Source organism: Bactrocera latifrons, unplaced genomic scaffold (assembly GCF_001853355.1).
Source record: "Bactrocera latifrons isolate USDA-ARS-PBARC rearing strain unplaced genomic scaffold, ASM185335v1 scaffold_175, whole genome shotgun sequence".
NCBI lineage: Eukaryota > Metazoa > Arthropoda > Insecta > Diptera > Tephritidae > Bactrocera > Bactrocera latifrons.
The window spans coordinates 430,278-451,579 of NW_017535241.1; the positions used below are offsets into that span (position 1 = coordinate 430,278).

At 37.8% G+C, this 21,302-nt stretch overlaps 2 protein-coding genes across 2 annotated transcripts in view; one reads left to right on the forward strand and one right to left on the reverse strand.

Annotated features, from left to right (window-relative positions):
• Positions 1-8,276: 8,276 nt before the first annotated feature.
• LOC108967076 (zinc finger protein Xfin) lies at positions 8,277-10,782 on the reverse strand. Its single transcript, XM_018930320.1, has 2 exons — positions 10,411-10,782; positions 8,277-10,342 (listed from the first exon to the last, which is right to left on the reverse strand). The coding sequence occupies exons 1-2, from the start codon at positions 10,624-10,626 to the stop codon at positions 8,549-8,551; spliced, it is 2,010 nt and encodes a 669-aa protein (XP_018785865.1). The 5' UTR covers positions 10,627-10,782; the 3' UTR covers positions 8,277-8,548.
• A 3,190-nt stretch (positions 10,783-13,972) lies between these two features.
• Positions 13,973-21,302, forward strand: part of LOC108967086 (myosin-G heavy chain) — a 64,368-nt gene continuing 57,038 nt past the window's right edge. The window contains exon 1 of the mRNA XM_018930333.1: positions 13,973-14,021. The gene's annotated coding sequence lies outside the window, so the exon portion shown is untranslated. The remainder of the gene's footprint in view (positions 14,022-21,302) is intronic.

Here is a 21,302-nt window from a genome sequence, read left to right on the forward strand (position 1 = left end):
CCAACATATTCCCTAGACTTTTATGGATTTCCTGAAGCTTTGTCCATTATTGGTGGAAGACCAGAAATGATAGTACTTCACCTTTATAAAAAGGACTCGGAACCTACCTGGGTATCACAAAAAAAGTTCGGTATTGTTGATAACATGATTCTATTGTTGTTTGCGTAAAATCTCTCCACTCTTATTTACAGTAATGAGGGCAAGACCGAAACAAAGTCGTATACCATAGGTGACTTCAAAATATAGATAACTACAGAAGCCAAATTCCGAGATGTGCTGAATGCAGGAGATAAACGAAAATTTGTATAAAACTGAACCTCTAATAACGAACTAAGGAAACAAATCCACACTAGTCGCCTATAGAGAAACTCGCAAGAGTTTAAAGAATAACGGTGCTGTCGGAGACTTCAAACTACAAGATTAAATATACAAATACGACGGACAGCAGCGGATAAAGTGCAATTCTCCAATAACCTTGAACTGGAACCTGGAAATATTATCGACTATAGAGACATTTAAATGAGACTAAAGATGAACGGAGCTGTCGGAAGTTGAAATGTGACGTAACTTGATTTTTGTGGCTGTAGACCTAGGGAATCTGGCTTCCATTTCGAAGTCGATAATAGCGAAACCAAGGCACACAGAATACCAAACAGACTCTTAGTGAATATAAGAAGTTTTCTATACCCTATTTTTACATATAATATATAGTGTGTCTTCGTTTCCGTTTTCTTAGGAAATAAGAAAGATTATGGTTTGGGGTGTCGAATTTTGTTTAGATGTTGTTTGGATGCTGTTTTGACTTTAGGGAAGCATTTTGCGACAAATTGTTTAATAATAATGGTTAATGGACCGTGGGAGAAAAGACTGGATAAGCTTCATGACGATATCGACTATAGTTCCATGGGTTTCACTAACCAGCAAGTTAACTTCAGAAAACGGTAGGGAAAGCTGGTGGTGGTATATGGTTTGACCGATCTTGAGTAGAATTGCTTTCAATTAAGGGAGAATTTAGGAATCAAGTGAATAGAATACTGCCTCACATTTTGACAGACTTACCATAAAATGGACAGTCGTACCGTAGAGATGCCGAATAGGAGAGAATTATAGAAAAGTGAGTTGGAAAAACTTCGAGACGAAATTGAGGATAGAATTCCGAACTGAACTGGATATTTACTATTTTTCACAATTATTTGCGGAGTATATTTCTAACTCGTAAAGGCGATAAGAACAAACAGTTTTAGGTGAAAATGAAGGAAGGGAGACCTTCTTACCGTAGAGGAAATTATGAAATGGTAAGTTGGGAAATCTTCGAGATGACATCGAAGAATCGCAATACAGCGGTTTTATTATCACAATGGTCATTGCATAGAGATCCCAACTGAAGTGAATCTTTACTCTTTTTTCACTATTATTTACAGAGGGTATTTCTAACTTGAAAAGGGGATAAGAAAAGACAGTTTTCGGTGGATTGAAGGAAGTAATGGCAGACAACTGATTCGATATTTTACTACGGAGAGGAAAGGTTAGTATAAAAACGCGGCTAGTCAGGAACCAAATCAAAATGGGAAGATCAAAGAGCAATTAGCAGAGTTATAGGCATCACTAGCTTGTAAGAATATAACAGAACTATTTTATGAAGATTATTTATTCTCTGAAACAACAGTTGAAGTACTTTAAGGGTAGAAATTTTCGGCACGCTCAAGTGGTCTTTTATGAGATAACTGCCTCACACGCCTAAACCGCACACTTCAAACTCGCATTTGTGGCCTTGAAAAGAAAGTGCACCACCTCCATCACGCCCCCTCCAAAACAACCGTCTAATAAAAGCAATTTTAAAGCCGCCTGCAGCGCTCCAACAAAGTCTGCCTAGCCACTATTTCGTGCAACGAAAAAAAAATGCATTGAAGTGCCTGCCTTGCCACAAGTAGTTATGCACTTGAAGGTGCTGAAAAGCTAGCATTACGAGGCGGTTAGACCGCAGCTTCCTTTATACGTGCACATTTGACCGCAAAATAAAATAAATAACAAATGCTTTTATATTTAAAAACGAGAGATTGCTATAATACAGAAATAACGGTAACTTAGACACAACAGTTGCAAGCCGGAAAATAACAAAAATATAGAGAAACAAAAAAAATTGCTTAACAGAAATTAAATTAAAACAAAACGTGAACAGACAGCAGTCAAACGCGGAGATATACAGTTACAGCCACGGCGCACGGCTGTCTGGTGGCGTTGGCAGATAGGACAACAAGGTATTCAACTGACCAGGATGTATGGACGAGACTGCACGAAGGCAACGGCTATATGCATACATACAAATGGGGTTGTTGTTGTTGATAAAGATTTTTTGTTGTTGTATTTTTCTGTTTCTGACTTTTGTTGTTGTATATTAACAGAATTTATTGTTGTTGTGTCTGTTGTTTCTGTATTTTTGTTATTGCATTTTTTATATTTCTGATTTTTGTTGTTTAATTTTTCGAAAATTTTTTGCTGTTGTTGTATTTTTTTCTAATTTGTTGTTGTTTTTATTGTTTTCAGGTCTTTGTAGTTGTAATTTTTTGTTGCTGTATTTTCACAGATTTTTGTTTTTGTATTTTTTTGTTCTGAATTTTTTGTTGTTGCAACTTTTTTTGTATTTGTCTCTTTTTTTTTTTACCTTCACCACACCTGCCAAATACTCAACTTGCCAGCAAAGACAACGAGGCGACAAGCGAACGCGCCGTGAGCCGCGCGTCTCGTGGCGCGCTACTCCGCGCTCACAGCTTGCCTTCTAGTTGTTAGCGCTTTTCTATTTACGCTTTGCTCGTTTGCCACGTCAAGCTGAAGTTGTGAGAAAAAAAACTTCAAACTCCGAGTTTTTTCTTTTTCTTTTTGTTCTTGTTCTATTGTGCGCGTGCGAAAGTAACTGTACAAGGAGGCGGCAAGGCTTTCAAAGCTCTTGTGGCGCTGTCAGAGTCGCATTTGCGGTAGCAATCACTAAGTCGAGGGGCAGGGGTGGGGTCTGTACACGCTGTAGTACGTGGGATTACAGGCATAAAGATTTGCCGGAAGTCTGAAATTACCAGCGATGGCATTTTTTTACAATTTACAAGCGCGACGTGCGCGCATTGCTTTATTGTTGTTGTTGCTAATAAAATATTCACTTTTTTACGCTCTCCCCATTATTATTGCTGTTTTTCTTTTCATTTTTTGTATTTGCATAGAAAGTTCAAAAATTGGAAAGGCGTCCGTTGCATGCGGCACCGTAGTTGTCTGTGTAGAGCATTTTTGTTTAAGTAGCGGCGCTAAGTGGAGAGGGTGAAAGAGTGACTCCCTCGAGTAAAAAAGTAACTGGGTGAGTAAAAAAAAGTCGCTGGAGTGAGTGCAAAAGTGGGTGGAGCGCGAGTGGCCACACGAAAGGTACGAAAGGATGCGCTTGCAAGCAAAAAAAAAAAAACACAAAATTTTTATAGAAAAATTGCATAAACACAAAGCTACAAACTTGTTTAGTCGCCAGTAAAGTTTAGTTAAATTGGCTGCCTGAGCCAATGTGTAATTGAAATCGCAAACGAACAAACGAATGCGCACGAAGTTCGAGTGGAAAAGTTTCTGAGCACCAACTGTGTGCCCATTGCAAGGGCGGCGGCGGCACTCTATAAGAAATTCACTTTTACACCAGCTCGCCGGCTGTAGTGTAGCGTGTAACTAAGCGTGGCGAGGGCAGCGATGCACACACACTCGCAGTTACACAGTTTTACTAGTTGCTAGTTATGTAAATCGTTAGTTTTCGGATAGCCTTGAAAGGCCGCATCTTCAATAGTCAATACTTGAAGCATGCCAAATGCAAATTACGCAATTTTAAAGAGTCTTTATATCGAACTTTAATGCCAAATGCAACTGACACGGTGAATGCAAGGCAATCACGCCGGCTGTATTAGGGTTGGTGGGTGCAATAAGTGGCAATATATACATGAATGGATAGCAAATCAAAAACATACAAAAATGTTTGGCAAATTACTGAAAGTTATAAGGCTTAGAAAGGATATCTCTGATTTAAAGATGCAATATGCATGTAAGTATGTGTGTATGTATGTGTGCGTTTATTTGTGAAGTGCAACTGAACGGAAATAATTATGCACAGAAGCAACAGGAGAAAAACACACACAGGAAAAGATGTATACGAATGGTTAAATAATTATTGAAAAAGAAAAAAAAATTTTTTTAATTTTATATTAAATTTCAAATTAATATAAACTGTGATCGGTATACTGAAAGTTTATATTGGGATCCCGAAATTTTTTTGCGCAAAATTTAATATGAATGAAAAATATAAAGAAATTTATAAAAAAAACAAATTGTTTAACAAGTTTCAAAATTTCGAGATCCCGAAAAATCATATCAATCCCGAAACCTAAAATATGCTAATTTTTTCAAATCTCGAAAAACTAGTTCATAAATTTTCAGAAATATTTTCGGGATCCCCAAACACCACATCAAACCCGAAATCTAAAATATGCTAAATATTTTTAAATTACGATAAATTAATTCATACATTTTCAAAAATAATTTTAGGATCCCGAAACACTACACCAATCCCGAAAAGTTAAATATATAAAATGCAATTCTATGAACAAAACATGGGATAATGATAAACAAATTCATATGTTGTCTCAATCCCGTAATATTATTAAATCATTTAATTAATTTTCAAAAATATTATCGGGATCCCGATACCAGTCCCGAATATCTAATACATACCTTATTATTTTCTAAAAAATTTTAAACGAAATCCTTTTTTATTATGAATACCGCCACATAGTACTACGCGAATGCTCGCCAGAAGTCTGGAATATGCTGAGTTTTTCAATCCCGAATCACAACACCAATCCCGATATATGAATTATGGAAAATTTTCCTGATCTTCGAACAAAATATATTATAATAATGGTACACTGTTGTTGCAAAACCGAAATGTCAACAACTCATTCAACAAATTTAAAATCATTTGCGGGATCCCGAAAGGTTATGTCAATCCCGAAACGCCAAACCAATCGCAAATATATACGATATGATGATGATGCATTTTACACAATTTTATAAACAAAACCCACATATTATGAACACTGTTTTTGCAATCCCGAAATGTTATCCGATCCCTAAGCTCACATAATAATGCCCAAGCTAGACTGCATACTTAAAATATGAATAACAACATAACTTTAATTTCATTCACGAAACTGCTAAAGCAATCTACGAACCCATTTACGAATGCATGCATAATATAGTCAAAATCCCGAAACTTTACCACGCTACCGAATATCGGTAGTACATAATATGTAGCTATTTTTATCCAACTGTATAGAAACAAGCATGTTTTTAGATAGAAAAATTGTAACTGCTGCGGTAGTGGTCCAGTCCCGAAACACTTCGGGATCCCGAAACTCATTCTGGCTTAATTGTAAGCAACAATAACCTGAGTACTCTCTAGATCATAAATTGGAGCTCGATATCGCAGTTCTTTATAAAAGACTCCGGAATGCGGGATGCCGATGCTTAATCTAGAAATTTTTCGGAATCCCGAAATTTTATTCATATATGTACTTCGGTTTCCTACACCGGCTTATTACAAACTCCATTGACTTCCAAGAAACTAAAAACACCGAACATATTAGTTTAAATTTCAGTAATTACCAAGGTCGACAATGCTCCCTCACCCCTAGTACACACCTTCATCCATAAAAATTATAACTAAACACATTAAGGCCACATGAAAGCACCACTTGGGTGGATCAACAGTTGCTTGACTGTACAACAATTACCAGCTTACAAGAGCTCCAAGTAACCACAAAGTGAGCACAGCTTTATTTTCCCCCAACAACAACAGTTATTACGGATTTCCTCCGAGTGTGTGATGGTGTCTATCCACAATTACAATTTTCCACTTAATTTATTTAACACAAAAACCAAAAATTGCTTTGTGAAGTCATAAGGATTATAACGGTAAGCCAATGAAGAAGAGAAAACAAGTTGCTAAAGATACCGTTAGAGCAAAATGCTACAAACAGCAATACAAAAGCTTATGTGTACTTACGACAGGTTTTTTGAAAGGGGTGATGGGTTATTTATTGTAGTAATGTAACATGGAAGGTAATGTATAAGGGCTGCAGAAGGCAAAAAAAACAAAAAATACAGGAAGAAGGAAAATTTGGAAAGGCGAAAAAACTTCAACGAATTAGCAGAATCCTCATACCCGGCTAAAGTTGTTCCAAAACGACATCAGATATCAAAATAAGCGAAACTTCAGAGCAGTTATCTCGAAAGAAATATTGGCGACTAATGTTTAAAAAACGAATTTTATATTGGTAAAATAGACATGCTTTCGTAGAATTACAGATATCTTGAAGAATTTCAAATATCTTGTAGAATTTACTACAAGGCCAAAGAAAAACCAAAATATTTCAGTTCATCGTCAACGACATAATAACATAACTGAAAATCCCAACAGAAATGTTAATTGTCGAAACTGGAGTGGATGAAAATTATTTCCCCTCACTACGACCCCTTCATGTAAAGAAAAAGCCTTGGTCATTTATCTCTAATATTTATCTTCCAAATATCTTCTACTAAAGTTTGTAAAAGTTTCAGTTGGGGAAAATTAAGTTTGCTGAATCATCTACCTTTATCTATATATGAGCTTTATAGAAAACTACCCTCTGAAAAATAAGGGTTTATATGTTTTAAGCTTTTTAAGTAAACTGAAGTCCACAATGAAATCTACCACAAGAAAAACTGAAATCTACCGCAATGAAATTTACCACAGTAAAACCTACCACAATGCAATTCACCACAAACAGTGAAACATACCACAATGAAATCTACCACATTAAAATATACCACAGTGAAATCTACCATCATGTTAAGATAATCATAGATAGATATGATAGACGTTCTCTGTTAAGAATATACGATACCTTAAACAGTAGATAAAATACCTTCAAAGTTACGGACCCCATCTTCTTTGAAAGCTCTTACCTATCGTGGGTACAATGTGCTTCGTTAAGTTGACTGGTAAATGTGGGAACTTGACTTCTTATTCTATCACACATTTCCATATAAGAACAGATTCTACCTCACAGGACCTAAGAATACGTTCATACCCAGATCGAATATGCAGAGAACGTCTATCATATGATAGACGTTCTCTGGAATATGTTTACGTTCCTGTAATCGCTACAAAGAATGGATACCCTCCACATAACCAGCACACTAATCAAAGAGGGCAACAGATGGATCTAAGTTCACAAAGGTCTATAGTGGAACAATTTGAGCTACATACATATGTACAAGTTAATACAAAAACAATTATATCCATATACATACATATATTTATGCTAACTAGAAGTTCGGATTTTGTTATTATCTCATTTTTTTACTTATAAAAAACAACTTTCGAAATCTCATGAAAACAAAACGGTTAAATAAATTATGAACCAAAAATACTATTAATATAATTTTAAATTATAGAAATGTAAACAATGACACCCTGTGTTTGATATTTAGCAGCGACACATTGTGCTGTTTTTAGCAAAGGCACATTACATGTTTTTTCTTGTTTAGTCAAGTTTCAAAATTGTTTAAAGGTCAGCAAATAAATAAAGTTAATTTCAATAGAAAAAATATATAAACGGTGTAATAATTTAAATAATATACAAAAGCAAGACTATGCGTTATGTACATCCGTTTTATATTTGTAAAAACATGCAATGTTATAGAATTATAACCAAATACAAACAATTCCTGCGAAGTGACTCTCAACAGTAAGGAATATTTGTACATCATGAACAGGATATAAAATATTAAGTTCACCACAAAGTCAGTAATACCCAAAAGGAAAGTAAAAACTCGAATTAGTTTATTAGAGTTAATGTTCGGCATCGCGGCGATAATATGTCAGTTTATGAGCTATCGTTCCGACACATCTTATTGCTAAATGCGAATCGACAATTCCCTAATCAATTGTTAATATCGGATCACTATAGCATATAGCTGCCATAAAAACCATTTGATCGTTATCACGATACATACTATCTTTTTATACGCTCATATGCACCAGGGATGAATGGTGGCGATACTTAATAAACAGATTTAAAATAAATCAAAAATCAATTAAATTGTACTTACTCGTCACAACAAAATATTTTTGAATTTTGTGTCAAACGCTGTAATAATTTTGATAAATTGTTTTCTGGTTAATGATTTACTAGAGTGAATTGATTGTGAGTGATGTTAGTTTTTGAATAAGATGTTTTGATTTGCACAAATTTTATGTTATTTTGGAATCGTTTATTTCACGTTCATAAATGTATGTATGCATCCAATATATGTACATATGCCAGTACACACAGCCACATGCATGTATAAATTAATTGTAGTTTGTATAGGGTAGTAATATCCACGTAATCAAGTTGCTTATGCCTAGCTATTGCGTTTAACGGCTTAACGTACACTCTAAAAAGTTTTAAGTATGTAAATGCATTGTGTCGCGACGCTACGTGTCACATGCCTAAATGCCATTGCGATCTTCAGGGCGTGTTTCGCTATAGAAACCAAGATTCATGGTAGGCACCAATTGGCTGTAAAAAGACATATCCGCAGCGGTTGGCCGTTGCTGCGTGCCTGACAAATCTTTCGGCGCAGTAGTGGTTGTATGTTTGCTACTGCCCGGGCTAGCTGCTGTTGTTACCAAATTCATGGCGCCTGCAGTGTTGGCAGCGCCAGCTAAACCCAAAACATTACCTGACGACGCGCTGGACACGCCCGATGCCGCACTAATAGCTGCCTGTGTGGCCATAGCCGCACTCTGCTGCAATTCATGCATTTTCATGTGTCTTTCATATTCATCGTGCTTGGTAAATTGCATGCGACAAACGTCACAGGGATATTGCCGCGCGTGGAATTCCAATTCGTGGCGTGCGAGTTTCTCTCGTCGACTAAAGCCGGTACCACACTGCTTGCATGTAAACAGCGTGTCCAGATGTAGCGCTTGATGGCGTTGCAAATCGCGTTCACGTGTAAATGTCTTTTGGCAAATCGTGCAGGGAAAGGAGCGCGAATGTGATGGCTTGTGGGGCGGTGGCGGCTTCGGCATTGACGGTCGCTGTTGCAACTGCGCTGCCAAAATGCTCTGCTGCCGATATTGATCCTGCGATGATGACATATTTGTCTGTGACTGCGCGCTGTCGCCATCACCATATGGATTGAGTGATACTACCATGTTTTCTGTCTGTCCCATACTGTTGCCATCTTCAGTCTTTAGCGCACCAGCAACATTATTTTGTTGGTGGAGAAACTCGGCATCGCGGCGATAATGTGTCTGTTCATGCAGATGTAGTTTATCTTTACGTGCAAATGCACTTGGACAGCGACTGCACTGGAATGATTTTGAATTGGTGTGCGAGCGTATGTGACGCATCAACTCGGGAGCACTGGAGAATGAACGTGGGCAACGCGTGCATACATGTGGCTTTACGCTGCTGTGTATGCGTATATGTTTTGTTAAATTGGTGTTGCGTGAGAAGCTCTTCGCACAGACGGGGCATGAGAACGGACGCACACCGGTATGCACAATCGTATGCTTCTTCAGATCGGAACGTCGACAGAAACCCTTCTTGCAGAATGCGCAAACATACGGTCGTTCCGGATCGTGCAGTTCTTTGATGTGATAAATCAAATTTTGCCGACTGGAAGTACGTTGTGAACAGAAACTGCAAACATATGGCGCTGCACTGTCGTGTTGTGACTCGTGTTCTTGACATTCGGCTTGTGTTGTAAATGCCATATCGCAATACTGACAAAGATATGTGTTTTTGATCACAACCTCGCCACCAATAAACGAATCGCTGCCTGGTAGTGCAGCATAGGAGGAAGACATATCCGTTGCAGTTTGTGAATTTTCTGCATTATGTATATCAGCTGTTGACTTGGCTGTCATTGTTGAATTATTAACTTCATGCTGTGCCGTATTGGACGCTGCAATAATGGATGGCGTTGTAGCGGATGTGTGCTCTTCATTTTCCGAATCCGATTCCATAGAAAATTCATCTTCTGAACTCTCATAATCCTGATTGGGATCGATCTCGGTAATTACGCAATCATCTTCGGGTTCAAAATCGCCCGGATTTCCATTGAGGCCTGGCCGTTGTTCATTTTCGCTTCTTGCGCTTTTATAATTTTGCTCTAGCCAACGTTGCAACTCAGTCTCACATCTCTGCACATTTTCACGAAAATCAGCAAACGCCTGCACCATTGCAAAACACCTTTGACAGATGTGACTCGGCAAGGCCGTTGAGTGCTGAAACTAGATAAAAAAAAAAAAAAGCATTTTATAATTGTACACAGCGCAGGAACTTATTATATATATCAAACCTTTACGCCCAACAAATCAAATAGCCGCTCAACCATGTTAACTGGCTTCGCAGACGCTTCAGTCTCTGGCGACGACTTTTCCTCAGCTAGGGTCGCTACTTCCTCAAATATATTCACAATTGTTTTATCGTGACGCAAACATAGGCGGCAGAGTCCAGTGCTGCTGTCCATCAAAGCAGTCTCTGCTGGCGCAGCCACCATTTCGAGATCTACCATTGCTGCAATGATTCTATTTTTCACTCTTTATTTTACGCGTAATGGACAAGCTACTTCGTTTCGTTTTAAAGTCATAAATTACTATGACGTTTTTTGCAGAGGGCACTTATCAGAAATAAATAAATGATTTTAGCGCGACCCTTTGATACGGCAAATGTTACGCGAGAAACAATACAATTGGGTTCGCACAAACCGCAGCGTTGCAATTATTGGGCTCTAAGGTTATAGCGTAGTCACACGCAGCTGCTTTACGATGGCTAAGAATTTTAATAAATTATAAACAATCTTCAAGCCGAAATTTACATATATCGGATTTGCTAATATGTGCAAATTTTAAGTAGAATAACAGTATTAATATTAATATATTTCAAATATAATATAATATAAATTAAATAATAGTGAAAAACTAAAACAAAAATTTTTCTTCAATAGAACTAAATTTTTGTGAAATAGTCGCTAGATGGAGCTGTTATTGTGTTACTTCAATTCTGTTTATTCCACAAAACGTCTATGTGGTAACATTCTAAATCCCATATAAAAGTATACATTTTATTGTTCAAAACATAAAATTTTAAATATTTGTGTGTAATTGCGAATAAGTTATATATATATATTTTTTCAGAATGAAACGATTTTAGAAACAAAAAATAATTGAAAAACTTATTAAATATAAAATTCTTGTAAAAAGTATATATGGCAGCACTTGAAGTGCTATATATATATGTACACAACAAATTTTGATAACAGGTGTCGCTAAGAGTTGACATTTGAAGTCAAGTAAAAATTATTTGTTTTTGGCGCAACAGTTATTTGTGCAGAACGTCACCCGTTAGCAGCCGGAAACTCAGTGAAGTGCAACATAAAAATACTTGCAACCAATTCCTTGGAATTGTGTGTGGTCTGCAAACATTCCTGCAACACGCAGTGCATGGAGTGGTGAGCGCGTTTATACATATTGTGACAAGTGGCTAGTAAAAGGAGAAGAGGTAAGCACGCACATGCAACGCGCATCAATAAACCATAAAACTCTTTGCACGCCCATTCATATCAATTTGTATCATTCGACTCACTCGTAGGCATGCTGCAACGGTATATCAGTTAATTGCGCTTACGCAGCAAGACATGCTTGTGCATGCACACATATGTATATGCATTTGTGGAGCAGCTGGCCTACCCAACCGATATAGCACAGGAGTGGGCGCGTAACGGCACAGTTATCTTTCCAACATATCAGTGCTCAGTGGAAAAGCAAAACAATGGCGGATGCTGCAACAAGTGCCACGCCACAGTGCAAGTGCAAAGCAAAAGTTGCAATTAAATGCAACGCACGTTGTATGCCGCACAACCATTTAAGGTTATTCAATTATAATTCGATTAAAATGCTTCACACATGATCATGTTTATGGAGCAAACAGGTAGCATAGCTGCTAACTGACAGCCTGACAGGCACTACAAGAAATCAAAGCAACAGCTGTGGCATCCTGCTGTTACACATCGCTATGCGCGAATACATGGATATGAGTAACGCGAGTGCGTGTGATCCACATGTGCAACTCCTGTCTCTTGTGCACATCTAGATGTGTATAAGAGACAGGCATCGCTATGCGCGAATACATGGATATGAGTAACGCGAGTGCGTGTGATCCACATGTGCAACTCCTTAGTTGTGTGTGTAAATATGTGTTTGTACAGTATTATGCTTTAATGTTGTCACTTGGCGTCGAACTATAAACAATTGTGTTGACGTGTTATGGCAGCGCGAATGATCAAGTTTACGAGTTAGCGCTGATGATTGATACTTTACGTGCGTGTGTGTTTGTGTGCTGTGAAACACTGCAACTTTTAAGACATTAATACTGAACTTTCATTGGCACTCAGCGCACATTATCAATAACGTTTTAATGCCGCAGGCGTGGGAAATAAAATATCAAGAATGTGGGAGGGGAAATGTGCGATGTAGAAGAATAAGGAATAAAAGGTGATGTGTAGGAAAACAAAACTACTTGGTAAGTGAAATAAATAAATTTATCTTTAATATCTATATACATTTATTTGAAAATAATTAATTAATTTTATATTTAAAGTGGATGCTACGTCGTTTGGAAACGTAGGAGTGAGGTGGGGGATTGTACAATCAAAGTATAGTTTATTGTGTTTCTATTCCATCAAGTCATTTAACGGTACACAACTTCGTGTATGAAACTTCCTCGATTAAACCGCAACTAAAACAAATATATATTTTTGTGTTCGAATGGCACCTGTCATTGCAGCAGCATATACCTTTCAGATTTTTGCAATAATTTCGAGGTGAGAGTTCTTTGCTAGATTTATATTCAATTCTACGCCAATTAAGAAGAATGTAGCATTTCCCTACCCCAATTTGACTCAAATATAATCGAATTGAATTGGGGGTATGTGCTCCACCTGGTCTTTCGAACGGAGAGGTGGTCTTCCTCTTCCTCTGTTTCCTCTGCCATCGAATATTCTCAGAAGTGGAGTGTTTTCTTCCATTTGGACGACATGACCAGTCAGCCTACTAGATCCATGTGCAGAAGTCTACGAAAGTGAGGGAAGTTCTCTGAGCTCCATTCACTTGGGAGTGACCAGAAATGATTCTTTTACATATGATGACCGACTTATGGTCTTTGTCCAAATATCCTCTGTGTAGCCGAAAAAAAATCCGTTTGAAGTTAGAAGCGCAAGTTCGGTATGGGATTCGTGTTGGGAGAGAGACTCCGTCATCGGTGGATGAACGTCTAGCCACAATCTTCGTCAAGTCGAAGATCTTCAACATATCCCTGATTTGCGCCCACATTACTTCAGCCTCCCACCACCACCAATGGAAAAAACAAGTCTTAATGATAGTTTTCGAAAATTTCAAAAGTTTTTATGTTATGTTGGTTATTATGGGTCCCATTGAGCGATCATTTCAAGGTATTTTACTAGCTTAGTTATAAACCACTATTTCCAACATTAAAGAGTTGCCAACTTAAGCAAAAACTTTCTTAGACCATTGCTCGCAACATTTAACCCTCCAGCAACAAATTTCGCCACAACACACCTGTGCAGAATCAAACTTTATTTTTGCCTATTTTCCACAACTGCATTTCGGTCGAACTCACCTACTACCACACATACGCACAGAGCTCCGTTGTTGCTCTTTCGCAGGTTGCACGTAAACTTTTGGCTAACGAGTGGCACACTCAATCGGGATCGGCGCAATCGTTCGCACGCATGCGCAGCGCTGACTTTTCATTCTCGCGTTTATTTACTAATATGTTTTGTGATACGTAATTGTTTATATTCTGTTTACAGTTGAGCTATTTATTTTGCTGTTCTGTTTGGTGGCGAACGCGTGCTTCGTTGCGACACTTGTTTAATGGCAACAAATCTATGTATGTTGGCAAGTGTATGAATATATTGATGTGTACTATTAATTCTTATGAGCGATAGATTTGTTTTTTTTTTTTTCGTTTTGTTAATAATTTGGCGGTGATTTTAGTCAAATTCTGAAATAAGTGCAGTTGCAAGCAATTTATTGAAAAAGTGTAAAGAATTGTCGCGGAAGAAAACTTTAATTATAGGAAAATATGATGACAAATGTGCAGAAATAAATATTATGAATGCAATGAGTCTAAAACTCAGTTGAACATGTTATAAAGTGAAGTGCAAGTTTTTCATTTGTGTAAATATTGTTATGGTTGCAAAAAAGTTCTATGGTTCTAGTGATTTAAACGAGATTTTCTATAAAACAAAAAATATGTGAAAATAAAGCAAAACGTTAATTTCGGCTGCACCAAAGCTATAGTATCTTTCACAGGTGCATTACGGATTTAAAAAGAGTTTTTTTCATTTTTTTGATCGATCAATTTATATGGTAGTTACATATATGATATTGTGGTCCAATCTGAACAATATATTCGGAGATTATAGCGATGCATTTTACAAAAATCCATGGAAAATTGTGTGCCGATACCTTGTCAAATAAAAAAGTTTTTCACACAAGGACTTGAGTTGGATCAGGCAGTTTGTATGGTAGCTATACGCTATAGTATATTCTAGTCGATATTAGAAGATTATAGCGCATCTTTGTAAAATAATCGGTGTACAAATTTGTGACGATATCTTGTCAAATAAAAAGGTCTTAAAACTTTATGCAGAGATTATAACGTTGCCTTTTCCGTCGACCAGTCTATGAACGCAACGAATTTCGGACACTCACTGACCGCCATTCACAGTGAAGCCATTCAATACCCTCACCAACTATCTCCCAGTGTATGGCGACCTACGAGTCATGGTTATGGTTTAAATCCTTAGCCAACGAAGCAACGTCGTTCCGTACTTCTCTGTATAGCAAGTTGAACTACAACTTATACAGAATTGTATTGACATTGCAAATATAATATATGTCTTGCGTTTAATCCGTTCCGCATGATTCTAATCACATCTTTTCATGCCACATGAATGCCACATATCTAACATCGCTCTCTCTATGGACCGACCCTATCGAAATAGCATGTTTTCTGGGCCTGCAGTTAGATGACTTTGAAAACCACTATGAAAACCAATTTGAAACATACCACCCATACGGAGATTAGATAATTTGAGACTTCAAGATGGTTCGAGAAGTTTTATCATCTTCTGAGATAGTGTATAGTTCTCTATTTCTAAACCCTTAAAAAACTACTCTTAATTTCGGAAGTGCTCCTGCTACAAGCCTTTTGAAGGGTTGATGAATTTAGTATTTATATACTCATAAAAGCTTTCGAGGGTTCGTGTTATCCCACTGTGAGGGCACTTCCATCAAACAAATCACACATCGTTATCTACATTAACTTATCCGATTATTGTTGAAAGCATGTAAAATAAGAAGTCTCAAAGTAATTAATACTATCTACTTTTGATAGTAAATTGTCGTAACCTTTGAACTCTATCCCCTAAGTTAACCTCAAATATAAAAATAAAAAGCGAAGCTCTTATTGTAACTCTATTAACATTGCAAAATAAATTACGTTGCCATCTCAGGATCGTTAACTACAAAGTTAGACCTCTAAAAGGGTAATAAGGTTTTAAGTCGCTGCGAACGGAATATGAACTCTTCGTGAAGCTTTTTTGATAAATACTCGAATATCGCGAATATTTGACTACCTGCCGAGTGGAAAGTGTGATTACGGAAATAATTTTTCTTCGAGAAGTTGGAGACTCTACTTATGTTCTGTGATAGTGCTTACCTTTATCCCATATACACCGTTCATCAATGTCAGTAACACAACAGAAATTTAGGGTTGAAAATTGGTCAAAAGAAATTTATAATGCTATTGTTGACCCCTTGAACATTTTCCACATAAGCCACCATTGCTACCATTTGGATTTTTGAACTAAAGTTGGTGGGTACATGCATTCTAAAAAATTTCTTTCTTCAGTGTGACGATGCTTATATAAAGTAACCACACTTTTTGTATAACAAATATCTATGTACGTATCAGTTTAACTCAATATGGCTATGTTTAGCTTTTAATGCCTTACAGAGTTCTGGCTAGGACCGAGTATGCGTAAACAAGGACTCATAGCGCAAATCACCATTTAATGTCCAAATTTTAGCTAAGGGATGCTGGGGTGACTAAAATCCCCAGTCTTCTGAAGAAGTAAGCTCGCTTCCTAATCTTTAAATAATATCTTTGATTTCAGCGACATATTCTGAACGAATGACTCACTTCAAGAAATATAGTATTTCTTATTTAAATAAATACATGTTACAGAGTTTGAGCAGCAGTAGTCTTCTTCATAGAAAATAAGGTTCGCAGAATCCACTTTCTCGAAACTATCAAAATTTACTAAGTATTCCGCTTTCAATCACTGTCAATCTTTTACTGAATGACAATAACCTATCATATTTTGACATTAACCGACAATAGCTGACAATTGACAATGTCCTGCCTGTCAATTATGGCAATAGCTGTTGACAGCTGACAATGTGCTGTCAAATTATGACATAAACAGTTGGCAGTTGACAATGTCCTGTCAAATTTTGACATAAATAGTTAACAGTTATGACATTAACGTCTGAAAACTGACAATTTTATTGTAATTATGACACTAACAGCTTACAGTTGACAACGTTCTGCCAAATTAAGACATTAAGAGCTGTCAGTTGACATTGTTCTGTCAAGTTATGACATTAAAAGTTGACAGTTGCCATTGTCCTATCATATTGTGACATAAACAGCTGAGAGTTGACAACGTCCTGTCAAATTATGACATAAACAGTCCATAATTGACAATTTTCTGTCAAATTATGACATTAACAGCTGATTGTTGACAGCTACATTTGATTTATTGAGTATTGCGTATTATATTAGTAAATTAAGACAAAGATTTATTTTAAAGACACATTTATGTAACGCAGACAAAAGAGTTCATTTGATATTCACGACCACTTACCATAACTTATTCTAAAAGCTTCTGCCGCATTTGTTTTTCCTTCCACATATTAAATTATGTATGTATAGTACTTCGATATGCTTTCTAGCCATCGACGATCGTCTTACGTTTAGTGAGTGATGAGTGTTTAACAATTTGCTGAAATGATCCAATTTATTGCGATGACAAGCAACAAATGCCACAAAGCTGCGCATGGCGAACGCAATGTACAAAATGCTCGAGTATTGCTCTGCGCACTTAACCTTGCGCCACGGCATGCAGTACTTAGTTGCATATGAGTGAACGCTGAGTGCCGAATGTTCATGCAAAGTACAAAGCTCTTATTGCTGGCAGCTGAAGATATAAGTATAGCTGCACTTACGCTTTTACCAGTGTCTTGCGCTCCCACTCAAGCGTTGACCGCTTAAGTTAAATAATGACTTCGGCTTTGGCAATGCGAGGCGGCCGAAAAGATAAACGATGTGACTCGTTTGCTCGGCGGTGTCGCTGAATTTGTCCTGACGTCGTTTGTAGCCGAGACATTGGTATGCCAATGCTGATGGTACGCCATGCGCTGTGGCGGCATTAAATCACGCACACGATATACTGCGATGCTGCGCGCACTATTGCGCTGTGTGGCGGACGCGCGGTGCACCACGCATATAGCGGGTGTATAGTGCAGCGCAAGAAATTTTTTTGTCCAACCGAAGTGGCAGGAGTAGATGTAGGAAAGAAAAAAAAAAACTCATGAGAATGCCACACTGTCGTCGCAGTCCGTCAGCACTTGTAGGTAACGGAACGCTTGCCGCCATGCGCAAGTCAGTGCGCATACACGACCAAGTGAAATATGCAACAGGCGCTGCGAAATGAAGGAATAAATAATGAAAAATTGCTGGTATAAAAGCAGAAATGAATAATTTATCGATGTGAAAGCAGGAACGAGGGACGCGCATTGGTGCGATGGTGCCACCTGAGAAAAAAAATATGCCACAAACTGTGCTTACGTATGTGTATATGTAGCAAACGAGCGCGCGCACTTATAACCCCACTGCGCTTGCGCGTTGGAGATTTTTGGAAATATTTTAATTTATTTGTGTGCTAAAGGATATTGCTGGAGGGCGCGCGTTGGCTGTCCGCGCGCTACAGCTTCCTTACGCTGTGTTGTACAACGTTGTTTTACAAACAGTATTAAGCAGCGCGCCGCCTGTTGTCGTGCCACAAATCAAAATCGACGCTACTGTGGCTTGCGTGTTCGTCGGCGCTGACATTGCTGCTACCGCGCGCGCGCTCACGCCGCTTCATATTGTCAACGGTCATGTTGCGATTTCTGCAGCAATGCTTTTATTGTTGTTGTTGTAAGTTTTCGTGGCATTGCTACAGCATTTCATGATTATTGATAAGCAGCGCGGCAGCAAAGTGTTGCATGCAACATAGCAGCATTCGTGCGCTGACACTGCGCGTGCTATTTTTAAGTATTGGGAGAGAGGGGAAGCAAGTGCGGAACGCGAGGTGTGAATCGAGCAAAAAGTCAATTTGCCTGCTGTCATTGCACGCACATCGCGTTGACGTGGAAAGTGGGGCAGCGTGGCAGCAAAAACAAAAAAAAAAAAACAAGAATCAATACTGTATTGAGTTGTGGGAACTGACAGCCGCAGCAAAAACAAAAAAAACGTAATGAAACATGGATTAACGAAAATTGTTGTTCCTTCTTACTTTTGTTCTTACATACAAATTACTGTTTGTTGTTGATTTATGTTTATTTGTATTCAAATTCAGTTTATAAACAATCTTCTTGGGTAACCGATACCGAACCGCACCCACATTGCTCATGCGCTTTGCTTAGCGCTTAAGTCATCCCTCGAACTGTTGAATTTCGACCGAAAATTGCGCTGTGCCTTTGTGCGAAGGTTGCAACTTCATGGTCAAGCACTTTGTAGCTACACACACTGCCAGCTGCTTACACAAACATACTCGCATTTTAGCAGGGATTACCTTGAGGCTATTAGCGATTTAGAGGCGATTAATCAAAGTGCGCATCGGACTCAAGAAAAAGTGAGGATAAAAGTACACTGTAAACAAATGAAGAAAAGTAGACATTTTTGCAAAAGTCAAATTTTAAAGCCTTTTGCGTATAATTATTTATTATTTCGTTCGTGGGGTGGTGCATATCCTACCAATTCTCAACCAGTTTAAAAAAATTTTACTTATAAAAAATAGTGAATAAATACATTTTTCTAATAAAATTGTTATGGATTGCTATCAAACTCAACTTCTGTTAAGTCGTAAATTCTTTCACCGTTGAAACTAGTCTAGAATAGAAATAGACCAAGAATGACAGAGAAGATATAGGAGCTGTCAACTCTTTTCATAGTAATTGTAAACAAAATCCTCTCCTTTGGCTCGTAACGTTACAAGCTAACTACAAAAATGTAATAGAACAAAACTTTTAACCTCCTATCGCCTGACGGCCTTCTCGGAAATTTCCTTGTATATTGTTCTTAGTAACTTTCGTATTTCCCGTGCTTCTTCGGTATAAAGACAGATGACACTTTTTTCATTTCATCAGCTGTTTCGTTTTCCTAAACTCTCTTGTGGCCTGGATATATACTATATATGTAGTTGCTTCCCTGCTTCTAAGGACACTCTCCAATGTAATGCGTTGTGATATTATTACCATTAATGCTGCTTTGCTATCGACTTACATATTTATCCTTTTTATGTTATTTCCTGCGTTGTGTTAGCTATTTCGGCCACTTTTCCAACTGCAAATATTTTCGCCTGGAAGATACTGCAGTAATCCGGAAGCTTAAAGCGTCGCCTGAGATCCAGAATCCGAGCAATAGATTCTGGTTCCCACTCCATTAGACATTCTGGATTCCTCTGTGTAGATGTTGAAAGTTCCGCTGGTGTGTCGCAGGCTTCTGCACCATCCATCGTCCTTTAGTGTGTCTTAGAGCCTCCCAAAGCGTATGAGTATGTGGTCGAATTTGTCCAACAGCCCCGGCTTATTGAGTAATGTCCGAGGATCTTTATAGAGAACTCGCTTAATGCCGCCAGTCATGCAGCTGATTTTGCCGCAGAGCTTTCTACTGCAATGTCGATTGGTGGTAGGTTGGGGTAGGATAGCGAGTCTCTGCACCTGTTCCATAGTTTCCTGTATAAAATTTTATTCATAGAAATCCACCATACCAGAGCACCATAAAGTAAGATTGGCTTGACTTTGGCTATGGCACACCAACTTATGAGGCCTGGTGAAAGGCTCCAAGTAGACTTTAGCATTTTCTTATGTGCGTATAGAGCATCACTGCCCTTTTTCACACTCTCCTTCTCCTTCACATAGAGTTTCCACATCAGCTTACCGTCCAAAATTACTTTCTCGTACTTAATATGCTATTTAATTATGAATTGGACTAAATTGAGTGTCGGGATTTTGTACCTCCTTGTCACTCAGAGCATATTACTTATGCCCTACTGATCTTTCAATATTTAGGGTTAGCGAGTGAATAGAAGTCTCTGTGGATCTACTCTTTGTATAGGCGTGCTGTGTGTCCTTTCGTCGGTCAATAGAAGCTTTCCACTTATATAGACGTCTAGTCTTGAGAAATAATAAGGTTAGACTTATTGGTCTGTATTCTTTCGAATAAGTGAGGACTGTTTTGCCCGATTTCGATATGAATCCGACTCTCGCCTCTCTCCAAAGTATAGGTACCTAGTTAAGCCTTAAACATCCTTCATACGTTATAATCAAGTAAGAAACCAGCGCTCTTAATACGTTCTGCATTATGGCCGGAAAAATACCATCTTTCGTTACGATATCTGTTGAGAACTACTCTACGCAATCTTTTAGGGGTCATAAGTCTGATCTGAATTTAAGATTAGGTCAGAATAAATCTAGGAGCCACGTAGGTTAGGTTAGTTTAGCTAATCATAATCACAAATAATCCCACTTGGATAGTTAGAAACTCCTTGAGAATTGTTTAGCCAACTAATATCAATTTCAGCTATCTTTCCTGGTTCGCCGAAAAAATGACTGCCGAGAGATATTTCAATATCAAATTTTATCATCGGTCTTTAAAAATTTTAGATAGTAGTGGAGAAGAGAGTAACTAGATATTTCCATCTAATCGAACTAAACTGAATTTTATGAAATTATCTAGTTGCATAATAAATGAAGAGTCCTTACAATTAAAAGTTACTTCGACCACAATTTTTAACACAAGGAATTCTCTAACCTTTAGATGGTCATAAATAAACTT